Below are 16512 nucleotides of genomic sequence, written 5' to 3'. Positions count from 1 at the left end.
GAAAAGGAAATGTTCTTTGTGTCTTTTGACAAAAGTTAGAAGCAGAGGCCAGTGAGGTGGCCTCCTACATAGGTAATCTTCGATTTGTTCCTTTCTTAAATTTAATTTATAACCAAACTTTGCTTGATTTTTCCTTGCAATTACTGTCACTTTTGCCTTTTCCTACCTTAGACCACACCTGAATTATTTCATGCCCAAGATTTTCTTCTTCAACATGTCTCTCCCATCCTTACTCCTCTTAAGATGCCTGAAACATTATAATATTTTCACCCTCTCATTCAGCTGTCAACAGGATTTAACAATACTACATTACCTATATAATAAATTCCAAACTCTTTAACATTCATGACCTTCCTTGATATTGCTGCCACCTCTATTTAATATTTCACCAATAATCTTTTTGCCTTCCAGTTTCATTCTTGTTTGTGTCACTGGTATACTGCCTCATGCATAACAGGCGCTCAACAAATAATTCGTTGCACTGAATTGACTATTATATTCACCCCCAAAATACCATTCACTATTTCATGGATACACCCTACAATTTATCCCTTCAGTGCATTCCCTTATGTCACCTATTCCTCCTGGAATACTCGATCTCAGCCTGTCTGATGTTTATTGAGGCTTCACGGCATAGTTGAAATACCAACTATTCCATTAATCGTTTTCTAATCTTCTCTATCAGAAGTAATCTTATTCTACCTAAAATTTCTACCATGGTTATTCACAGTGGCTCTCTCACAATACATACCACATGCTTCCCATGCAATAGTTGTATGAATATGTGTCTTAATTCCCTTACTGGTGCTTCCATTCTTGATATATAGCAGGCCTTCAGTAAGTACATGACAAACAAATGAATAAACAATCAAATTTAACACTAGATTGAAAGTTTCTTCAGATTCAAAGTTTCTTCTGTGCAGTAGATATAAGAACTCAGTGATAAATATGTGAATGAATAAATGATGGAAATAACATGAACCTAGTCCAGCATCTACACATTTGCAAGGATTTGAGGCCAAATGAGGTCTCCATATAGTAAAGCAAGTGTATTTACCTACCAACACAGTTTCTTTTTTTCTAGGCCTACAGTGTTCCAGTTTCAAAACCATCTTCAGAATCATTTTTTTGAATTTTACCTTTCTTGAAATTTAGAATTAAAAAAAAAAACTTAGAAACAAGATTATTAACTAGTGTATTCATTGCAGGATTATTTCTTAAAGTGAAAAAATAAATCAGAATCTTTCCTATGGATGTTTTGTTTTTTCTACACAATGTTAAAAAATCAATTAGTTGCCAAAATAAAAACTAGGAGATCTGACAATATGTGACCTTTAGGATTATGACATGGCATGTTTATGAGTTAGGGTTCTCCAAAGAAACAGAACCAATAGACTGCATATATAGGGAAAGAAATTTATTTCAAGGAATTGGCTCTGGCAATTGTAGGGGCTGTCAAGTCTGAAATCTTCAGGGCAAGCCAGCCTGCTGAAAGCCCAGTAAAGAATTTATGTTGCAGTCTTGAGTCCCAGGATGCAGAATTCCTTCTTCCTCAGGGGACTTCAGTCTTTTTCTTATAATGCCTTCAACTGATTGGACGAGACCTACCCATGTTATGGAGGGTAATCTGCTTTACTCAAAATCTACTGACTTAAATGCTAATCATATCTATTAATAAAAAATACCTTCACAGCAATGTCTAGATTAGTGTTTGACCAAATATCTGGGTACCATAGCCTAGCAAAGTTGACATATAAAAGTAACCATCACACATGTGCATGTCAGCAATTGACTGGGGCTAAGTAAAAGTTACCTTTTCTAGAAGGAGCACACTCCATTTCACCACATTTCTTATTCCACCTACTTCACGCATTTAAAATCATCCTCCTTAAACCTATAGGCATTTAAGTTTGTGACCCCAGATGTATGTTGTGATCTTATTTATAAAAGGGATATTTGTACATATGTACATAAACTCTCACCCCTGGCTATATCTCTAACCTCGTTTCTTAACATGTTTCTATTCTTAGTTCACTCCAGCCACACTATAGTGCTCCCTTATTATCTCAGACATTCTAAGCATGCTCCCATCTCAGAGCCTTGACTCTGTGTTTTCTTTGCCTGGAGTTTTTTACCAGAATGTCACATGAGTCTGCTTTTTTGCTTTGTTCAACTTTCTGCTTAAATGTCACTGACCACACTATCTAAAATAGCCTATCCTCTATTTTTTTTCATAATAGACACGCCTACATGACACGATAGTATATTTGTGGATTGTCCTCTAGAGTATAGGTTCTTCAAGAACAAAAATTTTGTTTTTTTTTCACTGCATCTTACACCCAAGTCAGTGCTTGTCACATCTTTAATGCTCAGTAAAAGTTTCTTAAGTAAATGAATAATTATATGAATGTGCTTAAACATTGTGATACTTCGGAAACTTAATAGGTTATCTGGGAAGTGGGACTGAGTCTAGCAGTCAGATTTTTTATAAATGTGGTGAGTGAGAGGAGGGAAAATTTTAACTATTATATGATATCCTAATAAAGTATTTGAATTATAAAATTTTTATGTGTGTATTTTATAGAATATATAAATGAGTTTGTAAGTTTTGAAAAGCCCTTTATTCATAGTAACCTGCACAAATTATTAAATTTGATGCTTAGAAATAGGAATCCATGAAAAATAGATCTGTGTTTTGGGTCTGTGTGTGAGTGTGACAATGAAGTTCATTTTTTAAAATAGACGTTAGGCTGAGCATGATGTCTCACACCTGTAATCCTGGTGCTTTGGGATGCTAAGGCAGGAAGATTACTTGAGCCCAGGAGTTCAAGGCTTCTGTAAGCTATGATCGCTCCACTGTCCTCCAGCCTGAGCAACAGAGTGACATCCTGTCTCAATAAATAGATAGATGTTATTAGTGCTGTGCTTTACAAAAGACAAAATATACAAGGGATTTAAAATGCAAAGATTAATTCACCTACATTATGAAAAACTAGGTCTGTCCGGAAAGTATCCAGCCATTGTTAATATAATGAGAACGGTTTACACGACATCAATGTAACCTGGCAGCCAAGAAGAGTGAACTGTAATGCGCATGTGTGAACAATGTACTAGTCAGTGAGGCTCTGGACACCGTTGAATGAGCATGTGTACTGTGTGCCTGTCGCATTCAAAATGACAGCGAGCACAGCAACGAATCTGCATCAAATTTTGTGTTAAGCTTGAACATTCCTCCACAGAAACTATTTGGATGATTCAGAAGACTTTTGGGGATGATGCAGTGAGTGCAGTGCAAATAAAAATGTGGCACAAATGCTTCAAAGATGTTCGAGAATCTTTTGAAAGTGATCCACGTTCTGGAAGGCCCGCAACAAGCAGAACACCTGAGAATGTTGAACATGTACGGAATAGGTTAAGAGACTCCAGGAGAATTGTGTGAGGTCCCAAGGTGCCTACTTTGAATGGAACTGAGGCATCATTGTCCTATGTATAATGTTTCTTGTATTTTGTATCGTCTTCAATAAATGTCTCAATTTTTCACGTTACATGGCTGGCTACTTTCGAGACAGACCTCATATACATATAAATGATAACTCCACTTACATTTTAGATTTGCCAAATACTTTTAACTGTTTTTGAAAGTACTTTACATTGCAGGAAATTGAGCACTTTTTAAAAATAAAATGTTAAGAAAAATATCACCAACTTTAAGAGAGATATTAGTTTTAGTATTCTTCTTTTACTTGATAGAAGCAGGAGCCCAGGATAGGTTAGTGAGGAAGAAGGCACCTTTTTAAAAAATTCAATTCTGTGAACATTAGCTATGGTCAGAAATGACAATGAAAGGAGAAAATTCCTTTGTATTTAAGGAAACTTCACTCAGTATAATTAGATTTATTTAGCATATTTTAATTATAAATGTTTTTTCTTTCTTTATATAACATATATATTATTAAATGCATTAGAATTTTTATTGCAACTAAACTAGTTAAACAGAACTAGTTGGCAAACAAATGATATCTAATAATTGAAGATCCTTGTTCAGGAACATTCTGATTCATTAATTGGAAAACATTAAATAGCAATATTAATATATAGTAGAAGATATAATACACTGAGATCTTTAAGCTACTCTTGAGTTCTATAAACTTTCTAATGCCACTGCTGTCATAAAGAGCTTAGTAAATATTGACTGAGGATGATGATGATGATCCAGCAATATTTTTAAGACTGGGTGGCACTGGCAGTACAGTCAGATATCCGGGACTTAACAGTGTTATTTTGCCATGGGGCCCATCCACCTGGCCCTCTCCCAAAGGGTAAATGTTTACCTCCAGTTAGGCATTTAAATGTGTAAATATTCCAGATTCAATTATATGTGAAGTAGCTAGAGTTCTCATTCGTTAAATCATGAACTAGTTGTTCTCTAAAGTTTAAATTGATGTTATAAAAATTTGGAAAGGTCAAAATAGACTTGACTGAATGTTTCCCCATAATTCCAGACAAAAAGGTTATTTTATAAACTTGGGTCAGCATAAAAATATTGTGCTACACTGACTATTCCAAGATATTTATGAAACTTCTGAGTTTATTAAGGTTTAATTTACTATTCTGTTTAGTTGTTAAGTTTCAATGTTGTTGTATAGTATATCTTGTTTCCTGTAGGGCTATAAGAGTATTCCATTAATATAGTTCCAATTATTTCCCCAAATGTCTTCTAAAACTTCCTAGTTATGATTGAACCAGAAATAAGCAATATTCATCTACTACGTGAAACAATCAGGTAGTTCAAAAGCCTAGGGATAGAATGTTTTTTAGTTTTGCTTTATTAGACATTATTGATCTGATAAAGACTTATTGTCCTGTCAAGCTTGGTTAGTTGTCCTGAACTATAAAAAATGAAAATTTTATAAAATATCAATTATATAAAAAAAGGGAAGAATTGATACTTTGTCCCAAAAAGTTGCACAAACTGTTGATTTAATTTACATTATAATTCATAGTGAAGAAAACTTCATGTATTTCCAAAGCTGCTTTAATTGGGTCTTTGTTCATCTTTTTATTTATAAAATTTTTGTTTTGCAATCATTCTTTTCATATGATAAAATGTTTTAATTCAGAGCTAACACTACAGTAGACAGATGGTGCAGATTCTGACTTTCTAGCTGAGTGACCTTTAACAGGTAATTAACCTCTCAAAGCCTCAATTTCCTGACCGGTAAAATAGGAATTGTAATTATACCTGCCTCATATCATTGTTGAGAATAATCACGTTAAATAATGCATATACAATGCTTTATACAGTGCCTGGGTAGAGACTTAAGTATTTAATAAAGGTGAACCATTGTTATTATAATCCCATGTTGAGTTTATATTGTCATTAGCTTTTCTTTGAGATTTTATTAATACATTTCAAATTTTCGTAGCATTTTAGGCTCTAAATGCAATATTGTGGCTGCAGTATGGAATTGATTGATTTTTCTTTGGCAAACAGTTTTCACTAGAGTTAAGAGGAGTTTTGTTGTTGTTGTGAGGCATTTTAAATAATATTTTGCCAAAATGATGTACTTGAACTTAGATCTGGCCCTTTTTGATTAACAGTTTGTTTTCAGGAGTTTATTCACATAGGAACATTTTAATGATGAGAAATCTAATGAGTTAATAATTTAATAATTTTCATCACTTTTCCTCTAATGTATCAAAAACATAATTTTCCATAGGGTATACATTCACAATATACCCTTTCCCCCAATTATTTCTGTTAAAAATTTTACCTCAGAAAATATGGATATAAGTTTAAAGCTGTATCTAATTCCTGCTGTCTTGTAGCTTGGAGTTTGGTACCTGTTACCTTCTTTAATCCCTTCAAGCACCTTGTGAGGCATTATCCCTTTTTACAAATAGGGAAACTAAAGCACAGAGAGAAGAACTAACATGCTCTAGGTCACACCAGGGCCACTGACAGAAGCATAAATATTACCTAACCCACTTGGTACCTGGGCCTTTTACTCTATATACTAGACAGCTCCCTCAGAAATACTGCTGAAGCATAACTGGTACTTCAGCATTATTTTCCTGATTTGGATATGCTTGATATGTTTATTGCACAAAGCACACCACTGAGACCATGTTAAAGACATGTTAAAACAGTAAAAGAATCTGACCTCCTTTGGAGTTTAATAGTCTTTGTGTTCAAACAAACTATACAAATTACAACCGCAGTCAATGTCTGGATTTATGAATAGACTACCTCGAAACTTTTTTATTTGAGAACTCTTAAGCTCTAGCATTATATCATATGTCAGGCTACAAAAGGAAAATACTGTGCCGGACAGTAATTTTATCTATAAAGTCATATTATTTTATTTTTATTATTATGTTCTATTAATATTTTCATTTTATCAGTGCTCTAGCATGATCACTAACATAACAGTCATATTTAGCAGTAATCCTTAACCAAACAGCCATTTTCAGTTCTGTTTGAATTTATTAAGAACCTACTGTATACCAAGGACTGTGCAGACTTTTATGGGAAATAGAGTAACAGAGGATAAAATGCAATGGCTACTGTCAAATGAGTTATAATTAAGTAAAGTAAAAAAATTTATTCAAAATGAGCCTATAATACTATCTACTGTTAAATGAAATTATTAGTTATTTGCATGGAAAATCACAGATGGGAGAGATCCTTATAGGCTGGAATAGACAAGATTTTATGAAATGCTTGGGAATTGAGAGATGAACCAATAGGATTCTGATAGAGAGGAGGGGAAAGAAGGGCATACTAGCCTGGAAGAACAGTATAAGCAAAAGCGGAGGTTGTAATGAACATATTGTGTAACATTATGGAATTGAGAGAAATTTTCAGAAATTTTAATGCTAACATGCATTTAATTTTGATTCCATATTTCCAAGGAAAGCTTGGGAATTTGGAACTTATTCTTGAAAACATTAACAATAACACTTATACTCAAAAGAAATAATTCTATAATTTATGTAAAATTTAAGCATTTTAGAAGTCTAAACGCATTTTTTAAAAGTTTGCTATGGTGAAGCAAAAACAAAGGTGATATGATCTTCTCAATAGATGCAGAAAAAATATTTGACAAAACTCAACACCCTTTTATGATAAAAATTCTTAACAAAATAGGCAAACATGGAACTTATCTCAAAATTATAAAAGCCATATATGACAAACCAACAGCCAGCATCTTACTGAATGGGGAAAAGTTGAAAGCATTCCCACTTAGAACTGGAATAAAACAAGGATGTCCAATATCACCACTTCTATTCAACATAGTATTGGAAGTCCTAGCCAGAACAATCAGACAAGAGAAAGAAAGAAAGGGTATCCAAATCATGAAAGAGGAGGTCAAACTATTGCTCTTTGCTGATGATATGATCTTATACCTAGGAAACCCTAAAGACACCATCAGAATCTCCTGGAATTGATAAATAAGTTCAGAAAGTTTCAGGATTCAAAATTAATGTATACAAATCAGTAGTATTCCTATACACCAACAGTCAAGCTGAAAATCAAATCAAAGATGCAATACCTTTTTTAATAGCTACAAAGAAAATAAAATACATAGGGATATATTTAACCAAGGAGATGAAAGGTGTTTATAAAAAGAACTATGAATTACTGAGGAAGGAAATTGCTGATGATGTAAACAAAAGGAAGAACATGTCATGCTCATGTATCAGCAGAATCAACATTGTTAAAATGTCCATACTGCCCGAAGTGATTTACAGATTCAGTGCAATCCCCATCAAAATACCAACATGATTTTTTGCAAATCTAGAAAAAATAAGTCTGTGCTTCATTTTGAACCTGAAAAGAGCCCAAGTAGTCAAAGCAACCTTAAGCAAAAGGAACAAATCTGGAGGCATTAGATTTTTAAGTTTATTAGATTTTAAGCTATACTACGAAGCTATAGTAACCAAAACAGCATGGCAGTGGCACAATAATAGAAACAGAGACCAATGGAACAAAACAGAGCACCTGTATATAAAACCATCCACATATTGCCATCTGATCTTTGACAAAGCAGACAACAGTATACACTGGGAAAAGAATCCCTATTCAATAAATGGTGCTGGGAAAACTTGATAGCCACATGTAGAAGATTGAAACAGGATCCATACCTCTTACCACTCACTAAAATTAATTGAAGATGGATAGCAGACTTAAACCTAAGACATGAAACCATTAGAATTCTAGAAGAAAATGTTGGAAAAACTCTTCTAGATATAGGCCTAGGCAAAGAATTTATGAAGAAGACCTCAATGGCAATCACAGCCATAACAAAAGTAAATAAATGGAACTCGATTAGATTAAAAAGCTTCTGCATAGCCAGGGAAACAATTAATAGAGCAAATAGACAAACTACAGAATGGGAGAAAATATTCACATGTTATACATTTGATAAAGGACTAATAACCAGAATCTGCAAAGAACTCAAGCAAATCAGTAAGGAAAAAAAAAAAAAAAAACCATTAAAAGGTAGGCAAAAGACCTGAACAGAAGCTTTTCAAAAGAATATAGACTAACGGCCAATAAGCATATGAAAAAATGCTAAGTGTCACTAATCATCAGGGAAATGCAAATCAAAACCACAATGAGATATCACCTAACCCCACTGAGAATGGCTTTTATCAAAAATCCCAAAAGTATAGATGCTGGTGTTGGATGTAGAAAGAAAGGAACACTTATACATTCTGTTGGTGGGACTGCAAACTAGTATGACCTCTATGGAAAGCAGTACAGAGATTCCTCAAAGAACTAAAAGTAGACCTACCGTTTGATCCCACAATCCCACTACTGGGTAGATACCCAAAGGAAAAAAGGACATTCTATAATAAAGACATCTGCACTCGAATGTTTACAGCAGCACAGTTCACAATTGCAAAGATGTGGAATCAACCCAAGTGCCCATAAGTTCATGAGTGGATTAATAAAATGTCGTATAGGTATACCATGGAGTTCTACTCAGCCATAAAAAAGATGAATTAATTCCTTTTGTAACAATGTGGATAGCACTGGAGACCATTCTCCTTAGTGAAGTATCACAAGAATGGAAAAAATAAACACCACATGTGCTCACTGTTAAATTGGAACTAACTGATCAGCACTCGTGCACAGATGAAAATAAAACTCAATGGAAATCAAGCAGTTGGGTGGGGGAATAAAGGAATGGGTGAAATCATACTTAATGAGTACAGTGTATACTCTCTGGGTGATGGGCACACTTACAACTTTGTCTCAAGCATAGGCAGGCACTTGTGCCCCAGTTAGCAGCTGCAGGTATGGTAGGTAGCCTGTTGTTACGGCTCTTGTAATGTGCAGCGACCTTGCTTCTGGGGCAGTGGGGTCACTGCTAGTGGTTAATGCTTTGGCTACAGTGGCAGCAGCTAGTAGTGGTGGCAACTGTGCACAGCAATGTCAGTGGGGCTATAGGGATGTGTGGAGATGCAGGGGCTATTGGGCCCCAGGGCAGGATGCAGTCTGATGAGAGCTGGGCTCTCAAAATGATGCTATGCTGTAACTGTTTAAGACTTAGAGGTACGTGGGACCAAGCATGAGCACCCTCTCTGGAACAATGCTGTGTATGATTTTCAGGCAGCTCCCTATGTTAGTCTTAGTTTGTGAGAGTTGAGAGGATCTCCCATGGCTAGGATTGCAGCAGTCCACTGTGGGAATGTGGACCACTGTGGATCTCTCACTTACCCTTTCCTAGTGCTGAGGAGCCTCTGCAGGCTCCCAGCTAATACAGTCCAAGCAGGCTGCCTTGTTGCCTTAGGTGTTTGCTGTCATTTCTCAGTTGAATTCCAGTGTTCTCTGTTTGATGATCTATTTGAAGTATATTATCTACTCGTTATTTTGGTTCTTCTTTGTGTAGGAGGTGAGTACTAGATGCCTCTACTCAGCCATCTAGAAGTCCTTCCCCTTTAAGTTCTAACAATAACTTCTTAATATCTTCAAATATCCAGTCACTGTTGATTGAAACTTCCAATTGACTGATGTCATAATATCTTACTAATTTATTTATCTTAATCAGGATTTAAATGGAATCAGGATTTAAATAAAATCCAAACATTGTAATTGATTGATATATATTTTTTAATCTCAAAATTCCCATTCCTTTTTTAATTACAATTTATTTATTGTAAATAATTGAAAAACTAGGTACTTGTTTTAAAGTTTTCATAGTCAGAATTTTGCTTATTGCATCCTCACAATGTAGTTAACAATGAATGAACTTTTCAAGTCACTATATCTTTATTTTATACTTCTAATATTTAGGGAGGGGGAATGGGAAACTTATACACACGGTCTCCAACTTATAATGATTCCATTTATGATTTTTCAACTTTACAATGGTACAAGTGATACACATTCAATAACAATCATACTTTAAGTACCCTTACAACCATTTTCTTTTTAATTCCAGTACAGTATTAAATAAATTACATGAAATATTCGATACTTTATTATAAAATAGGCTTTGTGTTAGATGATTTTGCCCCACTGAAGGCCAATGTAAGTGTTCTGAGTACATTTACGGTACTATGATGTTCAATAGGTTAGGTGTGTTAAATGCATTTTCAACTTACATGATATTTTCAGCTTACAATAAATGGGTTTATCGGGTCATAACCCCATTGTAAGTTGAGGAACATCGACTTACATGTATAGAATCTCTATTATTTTTTAAAACATGTATCATTCATTTTAGTCTTCATGTGCTCCTTTTTATGTTATTATTTATATATTTATCATTAATATTCTGAATTTAGAAATAGATTAGGAACCAACACATGAAAGAAAAATCAATATAAATATAATGTAACATTATAATATAGAATAACATATTATAATATAAATAAAATAAAAGCACTAAATATGACAAATATCTATTTTGTATAAAGGAGATATTTTATAACATTTTGGTCATCTAAGCAATACTTATTTTTAACAGAAAATGCAAAATAAAAAAATGAAAGTGAATTTTAGGTCCTTCATTGTTTTCATGATATTTTGGAATATGTAATTCTAATTTTTTTTTGTGTCTAGCTATACTGTACTTTTTCTTTCAAAAGTATTTTGAAAGTATTCTCATTTCTTAAACTATATAGTGTACTATGATTTCTGAATTATCTGTTACTTCCCTCATAGTTCTTGATCTGTGTATTAACACTAATTCTTAGCTTCCTTCATATATCTCACAGCTAATAGGTAAAAAAAGTTGAAATAGACTATGCCTATAAACTTTGATTCACTATAAACTGATACTAGAGTTTAGAATTCCTTAAAAGTGGTATTTTGAACTCCATTCACAAAAGCATAATACAAATTTTGTTGTAATATGATCTTATGGCACTGCTGCATAACATAGTCCCTGAGGTGAACCTTGAAGAGAAATATGGGAATTCACTCAAACTGAAGTATACTGATAGAAAGAAGATCCCTCAAGTTTACTTAGTCACAAAGCTATGTCTCCTATTTGACTAACTTAAAATAGAGCAGAGCTCCAGTTATCATTAAAGTTAACATTTACAGCCACTAGAATGGATATTTTTTCCTCTTTTTTTTTTTTTTAGAACCAAAGGAAAGAACAAGAAGGTAACTTTTTTTTTTTTTAAAGGATTGATGAGAATGTAGAAAAACTGGAACATTGCTACATTGCTGGTGGAAATGTGAAATGGTACAGCCACTGTGAAAAACAGTTTGGTAGTTGCTTACTAAATTAAACATAGAATTAGCATATGACCCAGCAATTGTATTCCTGAGTATATACCCAAAAGAGTTGAAAACATGTGTTCAAACAAAAACTTTTACTCTAATGTTTATAACAGCACTGTCCATAATAGCTAAAAGGTAGAAACAATGAAATATCCACCAGATATTGAATGGATAAACAGAATGTGATATATTCATATAATGGAATATTCTTCAACCATAAAGGGGAATGACATGCTGGTACTTACTACAACATGAATGAGCATGCTAAGGCAAAGAAATCAGATACGAAGGCACATATTGCATGACTTATTTTTAATATGAACTATCCAGAATCAGCAAATCCATGGAGACAGAAAGATTAGTGGTTGCCAGGGGATAAGGGTTGTAAGGAATGGGGAGTGATTGCTTAATGCACACAGAGTTTCTTTGTGGGATGATGAAAATGTTCTGGAACTAAATAATGGTGATGGTGGCACAACATTGTGAACGTACTAAATGTCACTAATGGTAAATTTCGTGTTATGTGCATTCTACCCAGTTTTTAAAAAAAACTAGGTAACCGAACCTAGCAACATATGAAAGAAATTATATATACAGTGATCAAGGAACGGGATTTGTCCCAGGAATGCAAAATTGGCTTAACATCTGCCATTCAATAAATGTTATGTACTGTATTAGTTTGCTAGGGCTGCCATAACAAATACTACAGATGGGTCAAGTAAACAATAGAAATATATTTTCTCACAGTTCTGGAGACAGGAAGTCTAAGATCAAGATATTACTAGGTCTGGTTTCTCCTGAGGCCTCTCCTCTTGGCTTACAGAAAGCTGCTTTTTCACTGCGTCCTCATATGGCCTTCTCTCTGTGCACACATATTGCTGATGTCTCTCTCTGTATGTCCTAATCACCTCTTCTTGTAAGGACACCAGTGAGATTGGTTTTGGGCCCACTCTGATGTCCTCATTTTAACTTAATACATTAACTGCCATGTGAGTTGTATTTAACTCACACTGGTTTCGAGCCTGGGGCCTCATGAAGCATGTATAAGTCACACGTCTCTCTACCTTGAGCCACGTGAACTATTTTTTATGTTGCATATAACTCTCGCACAGAAAACAATAAAAAATAATAAATTTTTCATTAAATTAGAAAGGATCGTTTTGTTTTCAAAGTTTTTATTCTGTTTTTGAAATAAGACACTATGGCCCCCAAGGAAAAATTTTTTTTCTAGTGTGGCAGTCAATGTGTTAATACCTCTTTAAAGGCTCTATCTCCAAATACAATCATATTCTTAGGGTTAGGGCTTCAACATATGAGTTGGAGAGGGGACAAAGTTTAGTCTGTAACTAACTCTGCTCCCAGAACCTCCAAAATTCATGTCCTTCTCACATCCAAAATATATTCATCCACCATCCCAACAACCCAATAGTCTCAATCCATTCTATCAATTCTGAGTCTCAAATACCATCTTAATGTGATCCAAACCAAGTGTAGGTGAGACTCAAGGTATGATTCTTCATGAGGCAAAATTGCCTTCCAGCCATCAGACTGAAAGCAGACAAGTTATCTTCTATAATACAGTGGTGGGACAGGTATAAAATAGATGTTTCCATTTGAAAGGGAAGAAATTAGAACGAAGAAATAAGTTATGGGCCCTAATTATGTCCAAAACCTAGCAGAGCAGATTCCATTCAACTTTAAGGCTCAAGAGTAACCCTCTTTGGCTCAATGCTCTGTCTTCCAGGCTCACTGGGATGGCACTCCAACTTCCAGGCCCACTGGAGTGTCAGTGTTGCCATGTTGAACCTGAGCAACAGTGTTGCCCTTGCAGCCCTGGGTAGTAGCCCTGCCCCTAAAACTGAGGAGGAAACAGTTTTGGCCCCTGGGCCTATTGTGGAAGTGGTAGCCCTGCTGATCTCTGAATCATCTTTAGGGTCGTCCTTCCCTTTTCTTGAAGATAACATATGTTTGCAGACTGATATCTCTTTTCTCCTGTCCTGTGGAATCCAAGAAGTACAGCAGCCTTCATTCATTATGCCCCATCTCTGTCCTCTTTAGTCTAAGCTAGCAATGTTCTTGCTAGCATAACCCATATCGATTCCTGGCTTCTGCTGTGATGGCAATGGTATGTGTCTATATAGAGAGACAGGGATTTAATTTAAGGAATCGGCTCACATGGTTATGGAGGCTAGGAAGTCCAAAATCTGCAGAGTGGGCTGGTAGCATGGAGACCCAAGGAAGAGCTGATACTGTATTAATAGTTCATGTCCAAAAGCCATCAGGCTGGAGTCCTAGGAAGAGCTAGTGTTGTAGTTTGGTTCCAAAGGTCATCTACTGGCAGAATTCCTTCATCTTCAGGGAAGATCAGTCTTTATTCTACTAAGGCATTCAACTGATTGGCTGAGGCCCACCCACATTATAGAGAGTAATCTGCTTTACTCACAGTCCCCTAATTTAAATATTAATTTCATCCAAAGAGCATCCTATCAGAAACATCCAGAAAAATGTTTGACTGAATATCTGGGCACCAAGGCCCAGCCAAGTTCACACATAAAATTAACCATTATATATACCATATAAATAGAATTAAAAATGAAACCATATGATCATCTCCATAGATCTAGAAAATGCATTTGACAAAGTCCCACACCTTTTTATGATAAAAAAATACTCAACAAACTAGGAATAAAAGGAAAATTTCTCAACTTGAAAAAGGGCACCTATAACAAAGCCATAGGTAACATCACACTTAATGATGAAAGGCTGGATGTTTTCCTCTTAAGGTGACAAACAAGACAAGAATGTCCACTCTCAACACTTGTATTTAACATTATACTGGAAGTTATAGCTAGGGCAGTTAGACAAGAAAATGAAATAAAAGGCTTCCAAACTGGAAAAGAAAAATTATTATAACTATCATACTATTCATAGGAGACACAATCACATATATAGAATATTCTAAGAATTCACTAAAAAAAATTATTAAAACTAATAAACAACTTCAGTAAGGTTGCAGGTTTAAAAATCAATATGCAAAATTCAGTTGTATTCTATACACCTACAATGAGCAATCCAAAAATGAAATCAAGATAATACCATTTATATTAGCATAAAAAAGAATAAAATACTTTGGAATAATTGTAAGAAAAGAATTGTAAAACTTATACTTTGAAAACTACAAAATATTATTAAAAGAAATTAAAGAAGATCTAAATAAATGGAAAAACATCTGTATTCATGGATCAAAAGACTTTATATTGTTAAGATTGTAAGACTGTCTAAGTTGATCTAAAGATTCAACATAATCCCTGTCAGAATCCCAGCTGACTTCTTTGTAGAAATTGAAAGCTAATCCTACAATTTGTATGGAATTGGAAAGGACCCAGAATAGCCAAAACCATTTTGAAAAAAAGAACAAAGTAGGAAGACTCACGCTTCCTGATTTCAAAACTACATTAATCAAAACAGTATGGTAGCATAAGGATAGACATCTAGATCAATGAAATAGGATTAGGAATCTAGAAATAAACCTATAGCTGGCATAGAAAGAAATAGAAACTCTGAATACCCATGTATCTGTTAAAGAAATTGAATTCATGATTTAAAACATTCCACAAAGAAACTCCAGGCCCAGTGTCTTTATGGTTAGTTTTGTCAACCATTCAAGGAAGACATAATAACAATTCTATCACAAACATTTTCAGAAAATAGAGGAGGAGGGAATATTTCCCAACTCAGTTGATGACTACTGTGTAAAAATCAGGCAAGAGCATTAAAAGAAACAAAAACTACAGGCCAATGTCCCTCATAAACATAGACTCAAAACACTCTTATCAAAAACTAGCAAATCAAGTCCAACAATACATAAAAAGTTTAATGTATTATGACCAAGTGGATATGCAAGGTTGGTTTAACATTTGAAGATCAATGTAATTTTCCGTGTTAACAGATTAAGGGAGAAAAAACAATCATTTCAATTGATTCAGAAAAAGCATGTGATAAAATTCAAAAGCCAGTCAGTTGCTCAGTCTGACTGATAAAGAACATCTAGGGAAAAACAGCTATCATATTTAATGATAAAGGCTCAATGATTTCTATGTAAGATCAGGAACAAGAAAAGGTTTTTCTCACCACTTCAACTTTCTACAGGAAGTCATAATCATTGAAAACTGGAAAAAATAAAGCTCCTTTTATTTGCAGATGATATGATTATATACATAGATAATCCTAAAGAATCTTTTAAAAAGCTACTAGAATAAGTGAATTTAGGTTTATATACAAAAGTCAATTGAATTTCTATCTATTAGTAATGGACAATTAGAAAATGAAATTTAAAATTTAATTTATTTTAAAGTTGCATCCAAAATTATGAAAAATTTTAAAATGAATTTAATACTGCACCTTAAAAACTACAGAAGATTGCTGAAAGCAATTATAGAAGACCTAAGTAAATGGAGAAATACACAGTGTTCATAAATGGGAAGACTCAATATTGCTAAGATATCAATTCTCTCCAAATTGATCGGTAGACTCCACATTATCCTAATAAAAATACATCAGTGTTTTTTGTAGTTACTGATAAGCTAATTCTAAAATTTATATGAAAATGCAAATGATTTGGAATTAACAAAGAAATTTTATGAAAGAAACTGTTGGAAGAATACCTGATTTCAAGATATATTCTGTAAAGTCACAGATATCAAGACACTGGTATTATTTAAAGGGTAAATATATATATAGATCATGGGAATAGAAGAGTCCCACAC

The 16512-nt window shown here is 34.1% G+C and overlaps 1 protein-coding gene across 4 annotated transcripts in view; it reads left to right on the top strand.

The window, feature by feature from the left end:
• MIPOL1 (mirror-image polydactyly 1) overlaps positions 1-16512 on the top strand; it is a 274962-nt gene that overhangs the window by 187355 nt on the left and 71095 nt on the right. The window contains exon 13 of one of the 4 annotated variants that reach the window (XM_045568317.1): positions 2997-3226. The exons of the other annotated variants lie outside the window; for them this stretch is intronic. Within the exon in view, the coding sequence (XP_045424273.1) occupies positions 2997-3027 (31 nt within the window). The 3' untranslated portion in view covers positions 3028-3226. Of the gene's footprint in view, positions 1-2996; positions 3227-16512 lie in introns of those variants that run through there. 4 annotated transcript variants of the gene reach the window in all.

Source organism: Lemur catta, chromosome 1, assembly GCF_020740605.2.
Source record: "Lemur catta isolate mLemCat1 chromosome 1, mLemCat1.pri, whole genome shotgun sequence".
NCBI classification, from domain to species: Eukaryota; Metazoa; Chordata; class Mammalia; order Primates; family Lemuridae; genus Lemur; species Lemur catta.
This window is presented reverse-complemented; position numbering and strand designations above follow the sequence as displayed.